The sequence below is a fragment of the Colobus angolensis genome, unplaced genomic scaffold (genome assembly GCF_000951035.1).
Source record: "Colobus angolensis palliatus isolate OR3802 unplaced genomic scaffold, Cang.pa_1.0 Scaffold204, whole genome shotgun sequence".
NCBI lineage: Eukaryota > Metazoa > Chordata > Mammalia > Primates > Cercopithecidae > Colobus > Colobus angolensis.
This window is the reverse complement of record NW_012115200.1, coordinates 4,603,855-4,619,374: the sequence shown is the minus strand read 5'-3', so window position 1 is coordinate 4,619,374 and position 15,520 is coordinate 4,603,855. Positions and strand designations below refer to the sequence as shown.

Here is a 15,520-nt window from a genome sequence, read left to right as displayed (position 1 = left end):
CCGAGGCCAGGGATAGGTGCTGACCACGCGCTGTCCTCCCGGCTGTTTAGTTCTTGCGGACTTGAACTTCCCGGCCTCCTCCATCTGCCGGTGTGGGCCCCTGGAGATCCGTGCAGACGGTGAGCGAGCCCCAGGTCCCCCAGGGCAGGGCGGGCGGGTGAGCAGTGCTCCTGGCTCTGAGGCTCCTCTGTGGCCTGTGGTGGCCCCAAGTCCCTGCTTGCGGTGTGGAGGGTGCAGGCGAGCAGGCGGGCTGGAGACTGAGTGCCGCCCCCTCTGCCCTCCAGGCCTGGGCATCCCACCGCTCCTGGAGGCCCTGCTGAAGCTGCTCCCCCTGGACACCTATGTGGAGAGTCCGGTGAGGGCTGAGTCGCCCTGCACCCTGCTGCTCCGCGCCTCGGTTTCCCCTTTTGCGTCATAGGGCCCACCTGCCTTGGAGTGGGGGGGAGAAGCCGTGTGTCCCCAAGGGGCCCTGGTCCTCACCAGGGGAGTCCTGAATGGTCACCTGACCAGGACGGCTGGCAGCACCCAGGGCCCCAGAGCTGACCCCTCCCTCTAGGCTGCAGTCATGGAGCTGGTGCCCAGCGACAAGGAGAGGGGCCTGCAGACCCCAGTGTGGACGGAGTACGAGTCCATCCTACACAGGGCCGGCTGCACGGTGAGCCTGCAGCCCCAACTATGGGGAAAGGGCCAGGGACCCTCTGTCTCCTGGAGGCTCAGTGGGAACCAAAGACAGGGTCCCAAGCCCTGTCCTCAAGCAGTCTCCCACCCATCACCCTGAGAACCCCGGACCACCGGGCGCTCCCTCACCAGCCAGGTGGGAGAGGTGCACATGGGCAGTGTGGCCCCTCTTCCTCTGCCCCCGAGCTTTCCACCCGCCCCCCAACCCCGCCCAAGATCCTGACCTGCCGGGGCGAGGTGGGAGGGGTCCTCACCCACCACAGCCTGTGAGTGAAGCCTGGAGGACTCAGGATGCCTGGCCTCCACCTCCTCAGTCTCCCCTGGGGGTACCCCCTGGTCCCAGGTCTCTCGCCCCATCCTGGCTATGGTTGGTCAGAGGCCTAGCCCCCTCCTCACCTTGCCCTGCAAGGGGACAGGCCCATTGTCCCGGGCAACCCACTGGCAGGTCTCGGGCAGGGCCTCCATAAGGGGAGGCCAGGGGCTCTCGTCCTGGGCAGGGGACCCCCTAGGACAGCTGGCAGGGGCTTGACAGTCTGCTGAGCTGGCTGGGTGGTCCCAGGACAGGCAGAAACCAAGCATGGCAGGTTCCTCATCCACAATGTCCGGGCCCCCGTCCTAGGCCTTGGGAGCCAGAGGCTGAGTGACCCCGGGGCCCCTGCAGAGGGAGAGCCCAAGAAATGGAACTCAGGGACCCCACTCCCTGGTGCCCTCCCTGCCTGGGGCCCTGGGGAGTCCAGGGCTGGCCCATGAGGGTTTCTGGGCAGAGTTTCCTCTAACCCTGCCATTGTGTCTTCCAGAGAGCCCTGGCAAAGTTAGAGAGGTTTGAGTTTTATGAGCGGGCTAAGAAGGCTTTTGCTGTTGTGGCAACAGGGTGAGTTCCAGCTGACTCCGACCTGTCCCCGCCCCCACCAGGCCCTCAGGAGCTGCCCCTACCCTCTTCTCAGCTTCTGCCTGGCTGAGGCTAGATGTCCCACAGAGTGGAGAGAGCAGGGAGGAATTTGGGGAGCAGGGCCCCCATTTGCCTGAGCATCAAGTGGGTGAAGGTGGACAGGGTCTGCTCCGTCCCCCAGAGGCTGGAGCAGGGTCTCCACACCCTGGCCCTGCAGCCCAGCTCAGTGCTGGGCTTGGCTCCTCTGCAGGGAGACGGCCCTCTACGGAAACCTCATCCTCAAGAAGGGGGTGCTTGCCCTCAGCCCCCTGCTGTAGGCCTGGTGAAGACCACCTGGGACGGAAGAGGAATTGGGGGCACCCTGAGCTCCGGTACCACCACTCACAACAGGCCTCCCAGCGGCAGCCCCAGACCTGGGCCCTGGCCAGGGCTCTAGGGGGCTGGCAGTCTTGGGGTGGGCCCTGCCTGGCCAGGGCTGTAGGGGGCCGGCAGCCAATTGGTACGAATGTCCCTGATTTGTGAAAATGATGGAAAAATGTAGTCGCCGGTAAACGTTCAGTCTAAAGGTTTCAATTCCAGCTCTGTTGTCACTCAGGCTTGTTTGGTGCTAAGCTCAAGAGAGACTGCTGGCTCCAGAGAGGGCCCCCATGTACCCTTGACAAAACCTTGAGTGGGAAATCAGGCCTGGGGCCCTGGGGTCTGGGTGGGTGCCTGGGCCCTGGGGTCTGGGTGGGTGCCTGGGGCTCTGGGGTCTGGGTGGGTGCCTGGGCCTTGGGGACACCAAGGGCTGGAGTGGTGGCAGTGGTTTCCCTGGAGGCCTTGAGAGGGGTGAAGGCTTCTGCCACAGCCTCTGGGCTGTGGACACTAAGGGGGTTCTTCACCCGGGTCCATTCTTTCCGCCCAGCAGGAGGGCAGGTGGCAGGGGCTGGCCTGGACACTTCGGGAGGAACTAGGGGAGCTCTGTTGAGGGAGGTGCCGGCTGGAGAGGCCTGGGTTGTGGGCCATGCCCTGTGCTTGTGGCAGTAGGTGGCTGCCTGCCGGAAGCCTCACTTGCCCTGGCAGGCAGGGGAGGTAAAGGACACGAGGTCATTTGGAGCCCAGTGCCGGGCAGAGATGGGATGGGATGCAGGGGGTTCCTGAAAGGGGGTGCCTGGGAGGCTTCCCTATGGGATGCTTGGACTGGTCTCCAAGGATGGGGAAGAATAACCACCAGCCACTTTCCAGACCCTGGGCCTCTCCCCAGGACCCTCCCCATGCTCCCCAGAACTTGCCTCAGTGACACAGGTACAGAAGGAAGATGGGGCAGGGCTGGAGTTTGAGAGACCAAGGGCAGAAGTGGGGATGACAGGGGCTCCCCCAGGGCCAGGGGCTGGTGTCCCCGGGGTTCCAGGGGGCAAGTCCCAGGGTCCCAGACCCACACTCCGGACCACAGGAGAACCTTGGGAGTGCAGGCAAGCCCCCCCCCAGCTGAGATCTGGCTCCAAGTCTGGGGAAGGGATCCTGTCTGGGGTTGGCTGTAGACTTTGGGGACCTGTCCGCCTGCTGCCCCCAGATGGCAGCCAAGGCCTTCTCCGTGCTCACTAGAGGTCAGCCTTGGCCCCATGGGCCTCGCACTTGCCTGGCCAGTCACTGCCCGTCTCCAGACCCCACGGCCACGTTGTGGTCTGACATCAGAAGTGTGCGAGCTGATTGCACGCACCCTCGCCCATCCCGTTTCAGCCCTGCAGATGGGCCTCTGGGGCTAGGGTGCCCTCTCTAGCATTTTATATAAATGAAACCATATATGAGCAAACTAATGAAATCATGAGAAAAAACAAAGTAATGGGCAAAACAAAATAAAATCAAGACAGCTTAAAAAAAAAAAAAGCCACAAACACCAGCTTGGGCTGTCTAGGGCCAGACCCTCCTGCAACTCCGGAGATCCAGGGTCTTCTACCTGCCTGGGGCCCAGGGAGTGGGGAAGGAGCTGCCCAAACCTCCGCCCTGTTCTTATCAGGATGACAGGGGAGGCTGCCAAGAGGGAAACTGGGAGCCCAGCTCTGGCCCTTTCAGGACAGAACCTCAAAGGTCACTGGCCTCTCCAGCTCATCCGTAAGCCAGGGTAACAGCTCTTACGTTGTGGGACCCCGTGGGGCACCCTTGGGCAGTTACTCTCAGCCGTTTGTGTCCTGGGAGAGCGGGGGACTTGCCGGCGGTGCAGGGAGCTCTTCCGCACCTGGGCAAACCCTCGGCCCCCTGAGTGGCCGCACAAGGGCTGAGCACAGCAGGATGGAGGGATGGGTGGCCTCTCTCCCTTGCTCTGTTGTGTCTTAGCTGCTGGAGCTGGCAAATGTGTGTGGCTCAGCCCCAGGCTTGGCACCGGGTGCTTCTCTCTCACCATAGGGAGGAGATCGCCACACAGGAACCCCACCCATATCTGCATGTGCCCAGGACACGTGGTGTGTGAGTGACTCCAGCAGCCTGGACCTGCGCTGCAGCATTGGGCCTGCTGGACCAGGCAGGGCAGGATGGGCACCCAGAGTGGGAGCTGCACAGAATGTCAGGGGGGCAGAAAGACCATGTCCTGAGCCTGGGTCTACCCCCCTCCCCTGAGACCTGTGCACTTTCCACCTGAGCACATGCCCATCCGTCCAGCTGGGCCCTGAGCCCCAGGCACTCGGCCTCCCTCCTCGCTGTCCCTGTCTCAGGCCCCTGCTGTGGGGAGCCCACGGTGAGTTCTGTTTCTCGGCTGAGACTGGTCCCACGGGTGCCCTCTGGTCCCAGCCCCGAACTGCTGCCACACCCCTCAGCGTCCCGGTATACAAGGAGGAGAGCCTGGGGGTAGTGCAATGTTCTGGGAGCCAAGGGTCACCTGGGCCTCGTGCAGCCCTTAATTCTCCTAGGCAGAGCAGGCTGGGCCCCGGTCACCAGTCTTCCAGGGCATGTGGCCTCCTGCCTGTTTGCAGGGGTTTATTATTTACTATTTATTTTTTTGAGACAAAGTCTTGCTCTGTTGCCCAGCCTGGAGTGCAAGGCGCAATCTCAGCTCAGTGCAACCTCCACCTCCCAGATTCAAGCGATTCTCCTGACTCAGCCTCCCAAGTAGCTGGGATTACAGGCGCCTGGCACCATACCCAGCTAATTTTTTTATTTTTAGTAGAGACGGGATTTCACCATGTTGCCCAGGCTGGTCTGGAGCTCCTGATTGCGGGTGATCCGCCTGCCTCGGCCTCTGAAAGTACTGGGATTACAGGCCTGAGCCACCGCGCCCGGCCTGCTGGGGTTTATTTGCTCTGGCAGGGGGAGGGTAGGAAGGGCTCCAGTCCCAACAGCCTGGGCTGTGGGACAGGGAGCGGCCAGTGATGGCCCCTGGAGCCCTACTGGGGGTGGTAGATGTGGTCTTGGTCTTCCTCCGGTCCCCGGAGCACCTGGCGATTTGGCATCACCCACAACCGAGGCCCCTCCTCGCCCTGATCCTCCTCAGGCAGAGGGTGGTGCAGGCTGTCATGGTCGGGCTCAGGACCCTGCTGGGGGCTTAGGACATGGTCCAGGATGTCCTCGGTCTCCACCCAGGCCTTGATGCCTAGGGACAAGCAGATGAAGGGATAGCCTCAGTTTCTCTCCCGAGACCCTTGGTCTGTCCAAGCCAACACCACAAGCAGGCTTTGCTGCTGTGGCCTCGTGCCCATCTGGAACGATGGGGGCCGCTGCCCTGACCTGGTGACTTCTCGGCGGTCAAGAGCTTCGGCTTCGGGACAGGGAGCAGCCCCACCAGCTGGTCGCCCTTCTCTGGAGGCTCCACCACACGGGTGCCCCAGGCCCTGCGGGCACAGTTCAGTCTTGTCCACATGCAGGTGGGGGAGGGGGACAGAACACCCCACAGGAGGGTGCCCACCATCCCGGGGCAGCCACTCCAGCCCCCACCACCAGCAGCCCCAGGACAAGCCCCTCTCTCAAGAGCCACAGTGATGAGTGGCGCCCACAGTGCTCCCGGCCAGGCTTCCACGCCATGTCCCTGGGCCACTGGGTGGGGGCAGTGGTCAGAGCCTTGGTTGAGCAGCGTCCCAAGGGCAAGGATGTGGGGAAACCTCAGGAGCCAAGACTGAGCCGCCCTGGCTGCAGCCACCGGCCGTGGGGTACAAGCTGCCCTGGAGGCCGTGGGGAAGCTAAGTAGGGGGACGCCCGGGAGCCCCAAGCCCTCCGGCTGTACTCCCTTCTCCCTGCGCGGGGGCTGTTGACAGATCCCCATGAGGCTGGAGTGCCACCTCCTTCCGAAAGCTGCTGGACAGGGTTCCCTTCTGCATCCTTCTCGTGCACTCCAGGTTCAGGAAGGGCCCAGAAGAACCGGCTGTAGCTTCAGGGAATGGCGGGGGTGCAGATGGGCAGGTGGGGCTGGGGGGACTTACTTCTCTGCCTCCTGCTCTGAGGGCTGGTGTTTGACTTGGACCTTGATAGGGACCTGGGGGAGAGTCACAGGTGTGGGCTCAGCCACAGTCCACACGGATACAGGACACCTAGGGAGAGGCTGCCCCGAGGCCCACCTGGGGCTGCAGGGGGTGGGGACAGGGCCAGCTTGGCACAGCCCGAGCGTCTCTAGTAGGTGTACCACTCTTGGGTGTCAGGATTGCAAGCCAGGAGTGAGGCTGCTGGCCTGTGCCCATATGACCAGCTGGCCTGGAATTCTGGCCGGGTCTGGGGTGGCACGGGACTGGGATGTAACCTGGCACGATATCCCCGACCTAGCACTTCCCACCCCAGCTGTCAGCGCACTGGCTGGTTTCTGCGGTGACTGGTTGGGGCTGTGTCTCCTCCCTGGCAGGTACCTAGAGAAGGTGGTCAGCTGCTCCGAGCCCAGCTAACCTTAGTTGTCAGCTGCTCCGAGCCCAGCCACCCTCAGTGGGGCAAAGGACAAACAGGAGAGCAAAGCAGGTGACCCCAGCGGAGGACCAGTGACCCCAGCGGAGGCCCAGTGACCCCGGGGAGGATCAGTGACCCCGGGGAGGACCAGTGATCTCAACGGAGGACCAGTGACCCTGGGGAGGACCAGTGACCCCAGTGGAGGCCCAGTGACCCCGGGGAGAACCAGTGACCCCGGGGAGGACCAGTGACCCCAGGGAGGACCAGTGATCTCAACGGAGGACCAGTGACTCTGGGGAGGACTAGTGACCCCAGCGGAGGCCCAGTGACCCCAGTGGAGGACCAGTGACCCCAGGGGAGGACCAGTGATCACAGGGGAGGCCCAGTGACCCCGGGGAGGACCAGTGATCTCAATGGAGGCCCAGTGACCCCGGGGAGGACCAGTGACCCCAGCGGAGGCCCAGTGACCCCGGGGAGGCCCAGTGACCCCAGCAGAGGACCAGTGACCCCAGGGAGGACCAGTGACCCCAGGGGAGGACCAGTGACCCCAGCAGAGGACCAGTGACCCCGGGGAGGACCAGTGACCCCAGTGGAGGACCAGCACTGTGGGAGGCTGTGCCCATGTTCCTGCGTCTCCAGTCAAGGAAGGCGTCGGCCTCCTTCCTCCTGATCCGTCCCAGACGTGCAAGACTGAGTGGTCTTGACATGGGCCAGGGAACAGGGCACGTCCCCAGGCATAGTCCCAGCCAAGGACACCACTGTCAGCACAGACAGTGCAGCTGAGCTACTGGTACATGGAGTCACCTCTGGCCTTCAGGGCCCAGGTGAGCATCAAGGGGTGTCATCCAGGCCCTCCTCCACCTGGGTCACTGGGTTTATCTGGGACCACCTCCTCCACCTGGGACCACCTGGGTGTCATCCGGGCCCACCTCGTCCACCTGAGATCGCATGGGTGTCATCTGGCCCCACCTTCTCCACCTGGGACCGCCTGGGTGTCCTGAGGCCTGTCCATCTGACCCCAGTGAAGGGAAGCCTGCCCCCTCCTCATCCTCAGGTGCCCAGGCATCAAGAGTCACGAGCACAGCCACGCCTCTCTCCTAGGCCAGCCTGGGGTTTGAAGATGGAAGAGGGGCCCTTTGGCCACATCCCCTGCTGTGGGGGCAGAAGGTGACAGCTGGAGTTGGTGGCCAGATGGGAGGGGCTCACACCTACCTTGGGTGCTGAGGCCGCACCTGCCTCCCACAGCAGCACAGCCAACAGGCTGGTGACCATGAGGACCCTGAGCGGGGCCAGAGAGGAAAGTGTGAGGTAGGGGAAGGGCCGACCCTGGCCATCAGTCCTGCCTCCCCTGAACTCCAGGCAGCACCCAGTGGGCAGCTGTGAGGCCTGGGCTGGGTTCTTCCTTGGGAGCGCAAGTGGTTTTACTGGACTCTGCTCACATGGGCCAACACACAGGCACAGAGCGGGGAGAAACCCCGGGCCCACCTGCCTCCAGCCCCGCTCAGGCCAGAGCCCACAGCCCCAGTCCCAGACCCGGCTCCCCACAGACTGGGCGGACCCCACTGTGGCAGGCACTGGTGGTTGGCTCGGAAACTCCAGAGGTTCTGCCGCGCCTTTCTGCCGCCCTCCACGTGGGGACACGTGAACACACTTGCACACAGATTGGGATATGGGAGGGTATGGCGCAGCAGGGGCTCACAGCCCCACACCCACAGAGCCCTGAGGCTGCACACTGCCGCAGGCGGGCACCCGCTGTGTCCCAGAGCTGCGGGGCCACGGCTGGAGGGCTCAGGGGTGCACGGCAGCACTGTTAGGCAGGCAGGCAGGGTGTCAGGTCTGTTTGGACACGGGATGTGTGTGTTTGTGGATGTGGTGGGGGGTGTGCATATATGTTGTATGTGCACATGTGTTTTGTGGGTGTGGACTATGTGCATGGTGGGTGTGCATGTATGCGGTGGCTGGTATGTTCGGGTGTGTGTGCACTGCGTGCTTGAGTGTGCATGGTGGATGTGTATGTTGTGCATGGTGTGGAGTGTGTGGGTTTGGGAGTCCGTGTGCTGTGTGTATGTTATGTGTGTCGTGTGTGTGTGTGATGGATGCATGTGTATATTGTGTGTGGTGTGGATTGTGTGGGCTTGTGTGTGTGTGTGTGCTGTGTGCATGCATGTGCCTGGTAGATATGCATGCATCTTCTGTATGTTTGGGGAGTGTGTGTGGTGTGTGTGTAGTGGACGGATGTGTATGTTGTGTGTGGAGCGTGAGGGTTTGGGGTGGGTGTGTGCTGTGTGCATGCGTGTGTGTGTGTGTGTGGGTGTAGGATGCGTATGTATGTTGTGTGTGGTGTGGAGCATGAGGGTTTGGGAGTGTGTGTGTGTGGGCATGTGTGTGTGCACGTGTGTGTGTGCGGGCGTGTGTGGTGTGGTGCAGTCTTGTCTCTTCAGGCCCCTGAGGGGGAGGCTTCTGTCTGGGGAGGCTTCGGTCTCTCAGGGTCGGGTGGTCTTGGGGGTGGGGTGAGGCTCTGGGTCTGCACGGGGCTCAGCATGGCTGCAGTCAAGGGTGTCTGGGGCCGGACGCGGTGGTTCACACCCATAATCCCAGAACTTTGGGAGGCCGAGGTGGGCGGATCACCTGAGGTCAGGAGTTTGAAACCAGCCTGGCCAACATGGTGAAACCTCGTCTTTACTAAAAATACAAAAAAAAAAAAAAAAAAAAAATTAGCCAGGCGTGGTGGCAGGCGCCTGTAATCCTAGCTACTTGGGAGGCTGAGGCCAGAGAATCGCTTGAACCTGGGAGGTGGAGGTTGCAGTAAGCCAAGATCGAGCCACTGCACTCACTCCAGCCTGGGCAACAGAGCGAGACTCTGTCTCAAAAAAAAAAACCAAAAACCACTTAGCTGGGGTGGTGGCCCAAGCCTGTAATCCCAGCTGCTTCTGCTGAGGCAGAAGGGTCAGTGTCTGGGACGCCCCACAGGCCTGGATTGCAGCTCCACAGGGACCTTTGCCCTTCTCTGGGTGACTCAGCCACAGTGGGAGGAGGTCAAAGCGCAGGGGGGATGCCCCAGACAGCCTGGGGTCGGGGCCTGGCCTGGTCTGGCTCGGGGGCCCTGCTTCTCCTCAGGACCCCCAGCTGGTTCTGATGCTGGGCAGGGGCTCTTGTCCGGGCCTTGGACCCCACTCCCACTGCCGTGCTGCCTGGGCCACCCCTGGAGCCCACCCCCCGTGACACACAGCCTGGGGGCCCAGAATTCAGGACACGGTAGCCCCTAGAACAATGGTCGGTGGTGACTGCCAAGGAGCCAGACTGTGGGACTCCCGAGGGTCCCCTCTCCAGGCAAATGGCTCTGGGCACCAAAGGGTCCCCACGCCACCCAGAGGCCGCCTCTCTACAAGGGAGAAACACCAGGAGAGGAGGGGCAGGGAGGGCCCCGGCTTAGAGGAGGAGGAGGAGGAGGAGGGCACCTCCACAGGAGGGGGGAGGGGGACCCCCACAGAAGGAGGGGGAAGAGGGACACCCCCACAGAAGGAAGGCAGCCTCTGATTCCAGGATCCAGCAGGAGCCCCGGTGCTTCCCTGAGCTCCAAATCACAGCCACTCCCTGGCCCCAGCCCCCTCCTTTTGGGCAGTCACAGGCCTGCTGGTTTCAGCCTGGCACCACCCCCTTCCTTGTTCTGGGTGGGGTCTCTGGGTGATTCTCCGCCAGGCCAGGGGAACCAAGGGGCAAGGCACTGTCTCATGCGTTTGGAGCCACAGAGGAGGTGGAGCCTGGTGGCAGACCCCAGACCCTCAGAGGGCCCCTCCTTCTCCCTCCCACCCACGCACTCCCCTGAACCAGGACCCTTAGCACAGCATGGCCGGGCCTCCTCTGGCGAAGGGCCAGGCCTCCAGGTTTGGGTGGGTGGGGATCGGGGCTCAGGGATGGTGGGCATTACCTCCTCATGTCTGGGTCCCCGTCTCTGTGGAGAGAGTGCTCAGGGAGCTGCAGTGGCTGATCCCAGTATCTGGCACCAGGCCCAGCTCCTCCTGCCCAGGCCCAGGTTGCTTGGGGCTTTATTGCTGCTGCTTGGGGCGTGTCAGGACAGAGGTCGGGGTCAGGGATCCCATCCTGCATAGCCCAGGTGACTGGCTCTGCAGCCGCCCAGCCCACTCGGCCCTGGATCTGAGTGGGGACACCCAGCTGCCCCCTCAGGGCCTGCCACAGCTGACTGAGGAAGAAGTTTGCCTTTAAAAACCTGCTTGTTGGCCGGGTGCGGTGGCTCAGGCCTGTAATCCCAGCACTTTGGGAGGCTGAGGCAGGTGGATCGCCTGAGGTCAGGAGATTGAGACCAGCCTGGCCAACATAGTGAAACTCTGTCTCTACTAAAAATAAAAACAAATAACTGGGCGTGGTGGTGGGCACCTGTAATTCCAGCTACTCGGGAGGCTGAAGCAGGAGAATCGCTTGAACCTGGGAGGTGGATGTTGTTGCAGTGAGCAGAGATGGCACCACTGCAGTCCAGCCTGGGCAGCAAAGAGCGAAACTCCGTAAAAAAACAAAACAAAACAAAACAACAACAACAAAAACCTGCTTGTCATGAAGGCTGAACCGAGCTCACAGCCAAGGCAACTTGGAAGGGTGTCGCGGGCGGCTGTCCCCATGGAAGGGTAGGGTGTCACGGGTGGCTGAAGCCTTGGAAGGGTGTCATGGGCGGCTGTCCCCACCTCGGCTGAAGTGCTTCCTTCCTCAGGTGGGCGTGACAAATCCCCCATCCAGCCCCACCCCACCTGCCTGTCACACCCACACCTGCCCACCACCTGCGGCAGCACTGTACCAGCTCAGCTCCACCATCACGGAACCCTCACCCCCAACCCCACCACCTTCCCCATCCCTGCCAGGCGCTCCCGCCAGTCCTTCCTTACCGGCCACACCAGCCTGAGGAGTCTTGCATGCTGTGTGGCTGAGGTCTGCCGCTCCACAGGGCCCAGTGCCCTGATCGCCTTTTTTATGTTTTTATTTTTTCTGGGACAGAGTCTCACTCTGTCGCCCAGGCTGGAGTGAAGTGGCGCAATCTCAGCTGACTGCAACCTCCGCCTCCCGGGTTCAAGTGATTCTCCCGTCTCAGCCTCCCGAGTAGCTGGGATTACAGGCACGCACCACCATGTCCAGCTAATTTTTGTATTTTTAATAGATACAAGGTTTCACCATGTTGCCCAGGCTGGTCTCAGACTCCTGACCTAAGTGATCCACCCATTTTGGGCTCCCAAAGTGCTGGGATTACAGGCGTGAGCCACCGCACCCGGCCCTGACCACCGTCTTTAGCCGTCCCTGGCACACCCTGTGAAACAAAAACAATTCCAGTCTCCCCCTGACCCCACCCGACTGATGGACCCTCCCTAGGCCAAGGGCATTCCACCGTTAACCTACAAACTAGTTCAGGCCACAGTGGGAAGTGGGGGTCGGACAGGCCTCATTGTACTCTCCTCCTTTTGGAATTCAGGCAAAACAGACCAGCATTAACATTAAAACAGAGACCTTAAGACTGATAGAACAGAGTCTTTAAGTCTGACAAGAAATAGTCCCTTTTACTGATTCTATCTGCATATACTTGGTCTCCACAACGCCTTGTCTTAACCCTGACTTTCCCTTCTATTGATTCTAGGTCTTCAGACAATAGCTTAACTCTTTTGACCAATTGTCAATTGGAAAATTACTGAATCCACCAAAGACCTGGACACCCCCCGCCTTTCCGGACCAAACCGATGTACATCTCCCATGTACTGAGTGATGTCCGTGTCCCGAACATGTATGAAACCAACTGCACTCCAACCCAAACCAGCTGCCCCAACCCCTCGGGCCACAGGTGTTCTCAGGATCCCCTGGGACGGCGTCATGGGCCTTCCATCACTCATATTTGGCTCGGAATCACTCTCCAAGTATTTTACAGGATTTTACTCTTTTCCTCAACAGCCCCCAGTGGGCAGCTACTGTTGGGGGCTCTGAGCCAGCCGGCCTGCAGGGTATGGGTTCCTCCCAGAGCTTCATGTCCAGACACAAGTGGAGGCAGTGCTTCCAAGCTGGTGGAGTGAGGGCCCTCAAGAACAGCCAACCCGGCTTTCCAGCCTGACCCGCAGCGTCTGAGCTGTGGAGGAGTGGTCACCGAAGAGGCAGCTGGGCTTGGGTGAGAACAGATGTTCCCGGCGGCTTCTTGCTGGGGCTGCTCCCGAAACCACCTTTGCAAAAACTGTGATGGTGAATCTGACCCAACCGACTCCATCCTGCTTCTTGGTCTTTCCTGGGTGCAGGTCGCACAACTTTGGGAGGATCTTAGTTTACAGTTTAATGTTAAAACAAAGATGAAAACAGCCCTTTTCTGAACAAACCCCCTTCTTGCCTGGGGACCAGACTGCCTTTATAAAACTAACAAAGTAGCCACAAGATTAGAAATTATGGTTTAGGAAACTTCTAGAGGCTTGAGGTGTCGGCGGGAGTGGCCAGGTGGCGGGAGGAACCGTTACGGGAACTGAAGTTGCCAATTAAGCCTGATCAAGATGCCAGCCTCCCGAAAGCACTGCGACTTCAGGGCAGAGCCTGTGGGGAGCCTGGCCGGGATGGGTGAAGTCCCGGGCAAGGAGCTGGAGGAAAGGGGCTTTGACAAGGCCTGTGTTGTCCTTGGCCAGTTTCCGGTGCTGAGGAAAGATGAAAACCTGTTCCGAGAGTGGCCGAAGGACTCGTGGTGCCAGCGCCAAGCAGTCCCGGGACTTGGGATGCCTCCGAGAGCGAGTGATGCCTTCTTGTGATGCTCTCCGGGAAGCTCTCGATCCCCAGCCCTCGTGTAGAGTTTACAGCCGAGTAGGGACTCCTCCCCTGTCCTCTGCAAAGGAAAAGATTGCTATTGTCGTGCTCACCCCCAACGTACTCTGGGAAAGATTGCTATTGTCGTGCTCACCCCCAACGCACTCGGATCTTTCGGGCGTTTTCTCCCCTAACTGTTTCAACTTTTTTGGATTCTCGTTCTTGCAGGACTCCCACTTCCTTTTTCCCCTGCCAGTTCCCTGGCGACAGTTACCAGCTTTCCTGGATGGACTCCGGCCCCGTCCCTCACCCCCACCCTCACTTTCAGTCCATTGGATACCATTTGGCTCCTTTTTTGGCAGGACAGTCACTGTCCTTGTAAAGTTCTTTAGATCAAGAAAGTCAGTGGCTTTCATGAAAAAAAAAGTAAAATAAAAAGGAAATGATGGTTTAGGAGTCAGGCAGCTGGAGGCCACGAGATTCTAAACCTCCCCAATTACTCTTAGGGAAAACGTCACTATTGTAAAACCTAAGATTGGTGCTCGAGACATTTTTCGGACTCTGAACTTGGTGGAACAGCTGGTGCCACCCAGATCCGTGAACTGGCTCACCTCGTCTTGTGGCCCCCACTTAGGAAGCAACTCAGCACAAAAGGACAGATTCGACTCCCTGTGATTTCATCTTCAACCCAACCCATCAGGACTCCCCACTTCCCAACCCCTACCCACCAAATTCTCCTTTAAAATTTGAGTAGTAATAAAACTCCACTCTCCCATTCAGCCAGGTCTGCATGAATTAAACTTTCTGTGTTGCAGTTTCTCTCTGTCTTGATAAATCGGCTCTCCCTGGGCAGCAGAATGAGCCTGTTGGGCAGTTACACTCCCACCCACGCCCCAGTGGCCGAGCAGCTCCACGGGGGAGGCAGCAGCAGGCCGGTGGCTCAGGGAACTGGGGTCCGCAAGGGGATTATGAGCAGTGATTGGCAGGCCGGCCCGAACTTGAACGGGGAGATCAGATCTGGGGTGAGAAAGTCACAGGGAACCTTCCTGGGTTCCCACATAGTCCCAGCTGACGGCACAACCTCTCCCCATCCCTCTGGCCCAAGTCTGTGCATTCACACCGAGGAGACAGGAGACACCTGGTGGGAAGTGAAGGCTGAGCGCCTTAAAAACTGCATCAACACAGAGCGTGCCCCCCGGCCCACCCTCGAGGCACCAGCAGAGTGGGTCCCGCAGCCTGAGGTCTGTGCACAGTCTCCAACTAAGGAAGGAGACCACCCCTCATATTGTCTTATGTCCAATTTCTGCCTCCAAAGAAAGAAAAAGTAAAAACTAAAAGGCAGAAATAAAATCTACAGGCAGACAGACCAGTGCCACGCCCTGGACCTGGTGGTTAAAGATCAACCCCTGACCTAACTGGTTATGTTATCTATAGATTCCAGACAGTGTATGGAAAAGCACTGTGAGAATCCCTGTCCTGTCCTGTTCCGTTCTGATTACTGGTGCTCGCAGCCCCAGTCACGTACCCACTGCTTGCTCAATCGATTACAACCCTCTCACGCGCACCCCCTTAGAGTTGTGAACCCTTAAAAGGGACAGGAATTGCTCACTCGGGGAGCTCGGTTGTTGGAGACGTGAGTCTTGCCGAAGCTCCTGGCCGAATAAACCCTCTCCTTCTTTAACTTGGTGTCTGAGGGGTTTTGTCTGCAGCTTATTCTGCTACACAACCACACAGTCCAGTGTGATTCAAGGAAGACAGGCTTTAAAAAACTGGGTGGAGATACTGGGTCACGTGCTACAGGGGAAGCCAAGTCCACTGATTTCAACAAAACAGCAACAACAACCCTTGGGAGAAAATATCAGAACTCAAAATGTTTGCAATATATTATCTAAAACATCTAGTCTTTAGTAAAATGGGACAAGGTCCCCAGGCTTGTCTTGAACTCCTGGGCTCAAGCAATCCTCCCACCTAGGCTTCCCAAAGTGCTGGGATCGCAGGCATGAGTCACCGTGCCTGGCCTGTTGCATATTTTAAATTAATAAAAAGGGTGGAATTAGAATGTTAGCACAAAGAAATGATACATTCTTGGGGTTATGGATACCCCAATTATCCTGATTTGATCATTGCACATGGCATCTATGTACCCCATGGATATATGCACCTATTATGTACCCATAATAATTAAAACCTTTTTAAAATTAAAAATAAAGGGCCAGGTGCAGTGGCTCATGCATGGAATCCCAGCACTTCGGGAGGCCGAGGCGGGCGGATCACAAGGTCAGGAGATCGAGACCATCCTGGCTAACACAGTGAAACCCCATCTCTACTGAAAATACAAAAAATTAGCCA

General features: G+C 59.4%; 2 protein-coding genes and 1 pseudogene across 2 annotated transcripts in view; 2 read left to right on the top strand and 1 right to left on the bottom strand.

The window, feature by feature from the left end:
* The window catches only part of FUOM (fucose mutarotase), a 4,481-nt gene extending 2,448 nt beyond the window's left edge, over window positions 1-2,033 (top strand). The window contains exons 4-8 of the mRNA XM_011941994.1: window positions 51-119; window positions 285-355; window positions 557-655; window positions 1,476-1,549; window positions 1,818-2,033. Of these exons, the coding sequence (XP_011797384.1) occupies window positions 51-119; window positions 285-355; window positions 557-655; window positions 1,476-1,549; window positions 1,818-1,884 (380 nt within the window). The 3' untranslated portion in view covers window positions 1,885-2,033. The remainder of the gene's footprint in view (window positions 1-50; window positions 120-284; window positions 356-556; window positions 656-1,475; window positions 1,550-1,817) is intronic.
* Window positions 2,034-4,679: 2,646 nt separating this feature from the next.
* On the bottom strand, window positions 4,680-10,412 carry PRAP1 (proline-rich acidic protein 1). Its single transcript, XM_011941979.1, has 5 exons — window positions 10,332-10,412; window positions 7,616-7,682; window positions 5,953-6,005; window positions 5,264-5,367; window positions 4,680-5,129 (listed from the first exon to the last, which is right to left on the bottom strand). Exons 1-5 carry the CDS (start codon window positions 10,337-10,339, stop codon window positions 4,924-4,926), a joined length of 438 nt encoding a protein of 145 aa, XP_011797369.1. The 5' UTR covers window positions 10,340-10,412; the 3' UTR covers window positions 4,680-4,923.
* Window positions 10,413-12,927: 2,515 nt separating this feature from the next.
* Window positions 12,928-15,520, top strand: part of LOC105511803 — a 13,820-nt pseudogene continuing 11,227 nt past the window's right edge.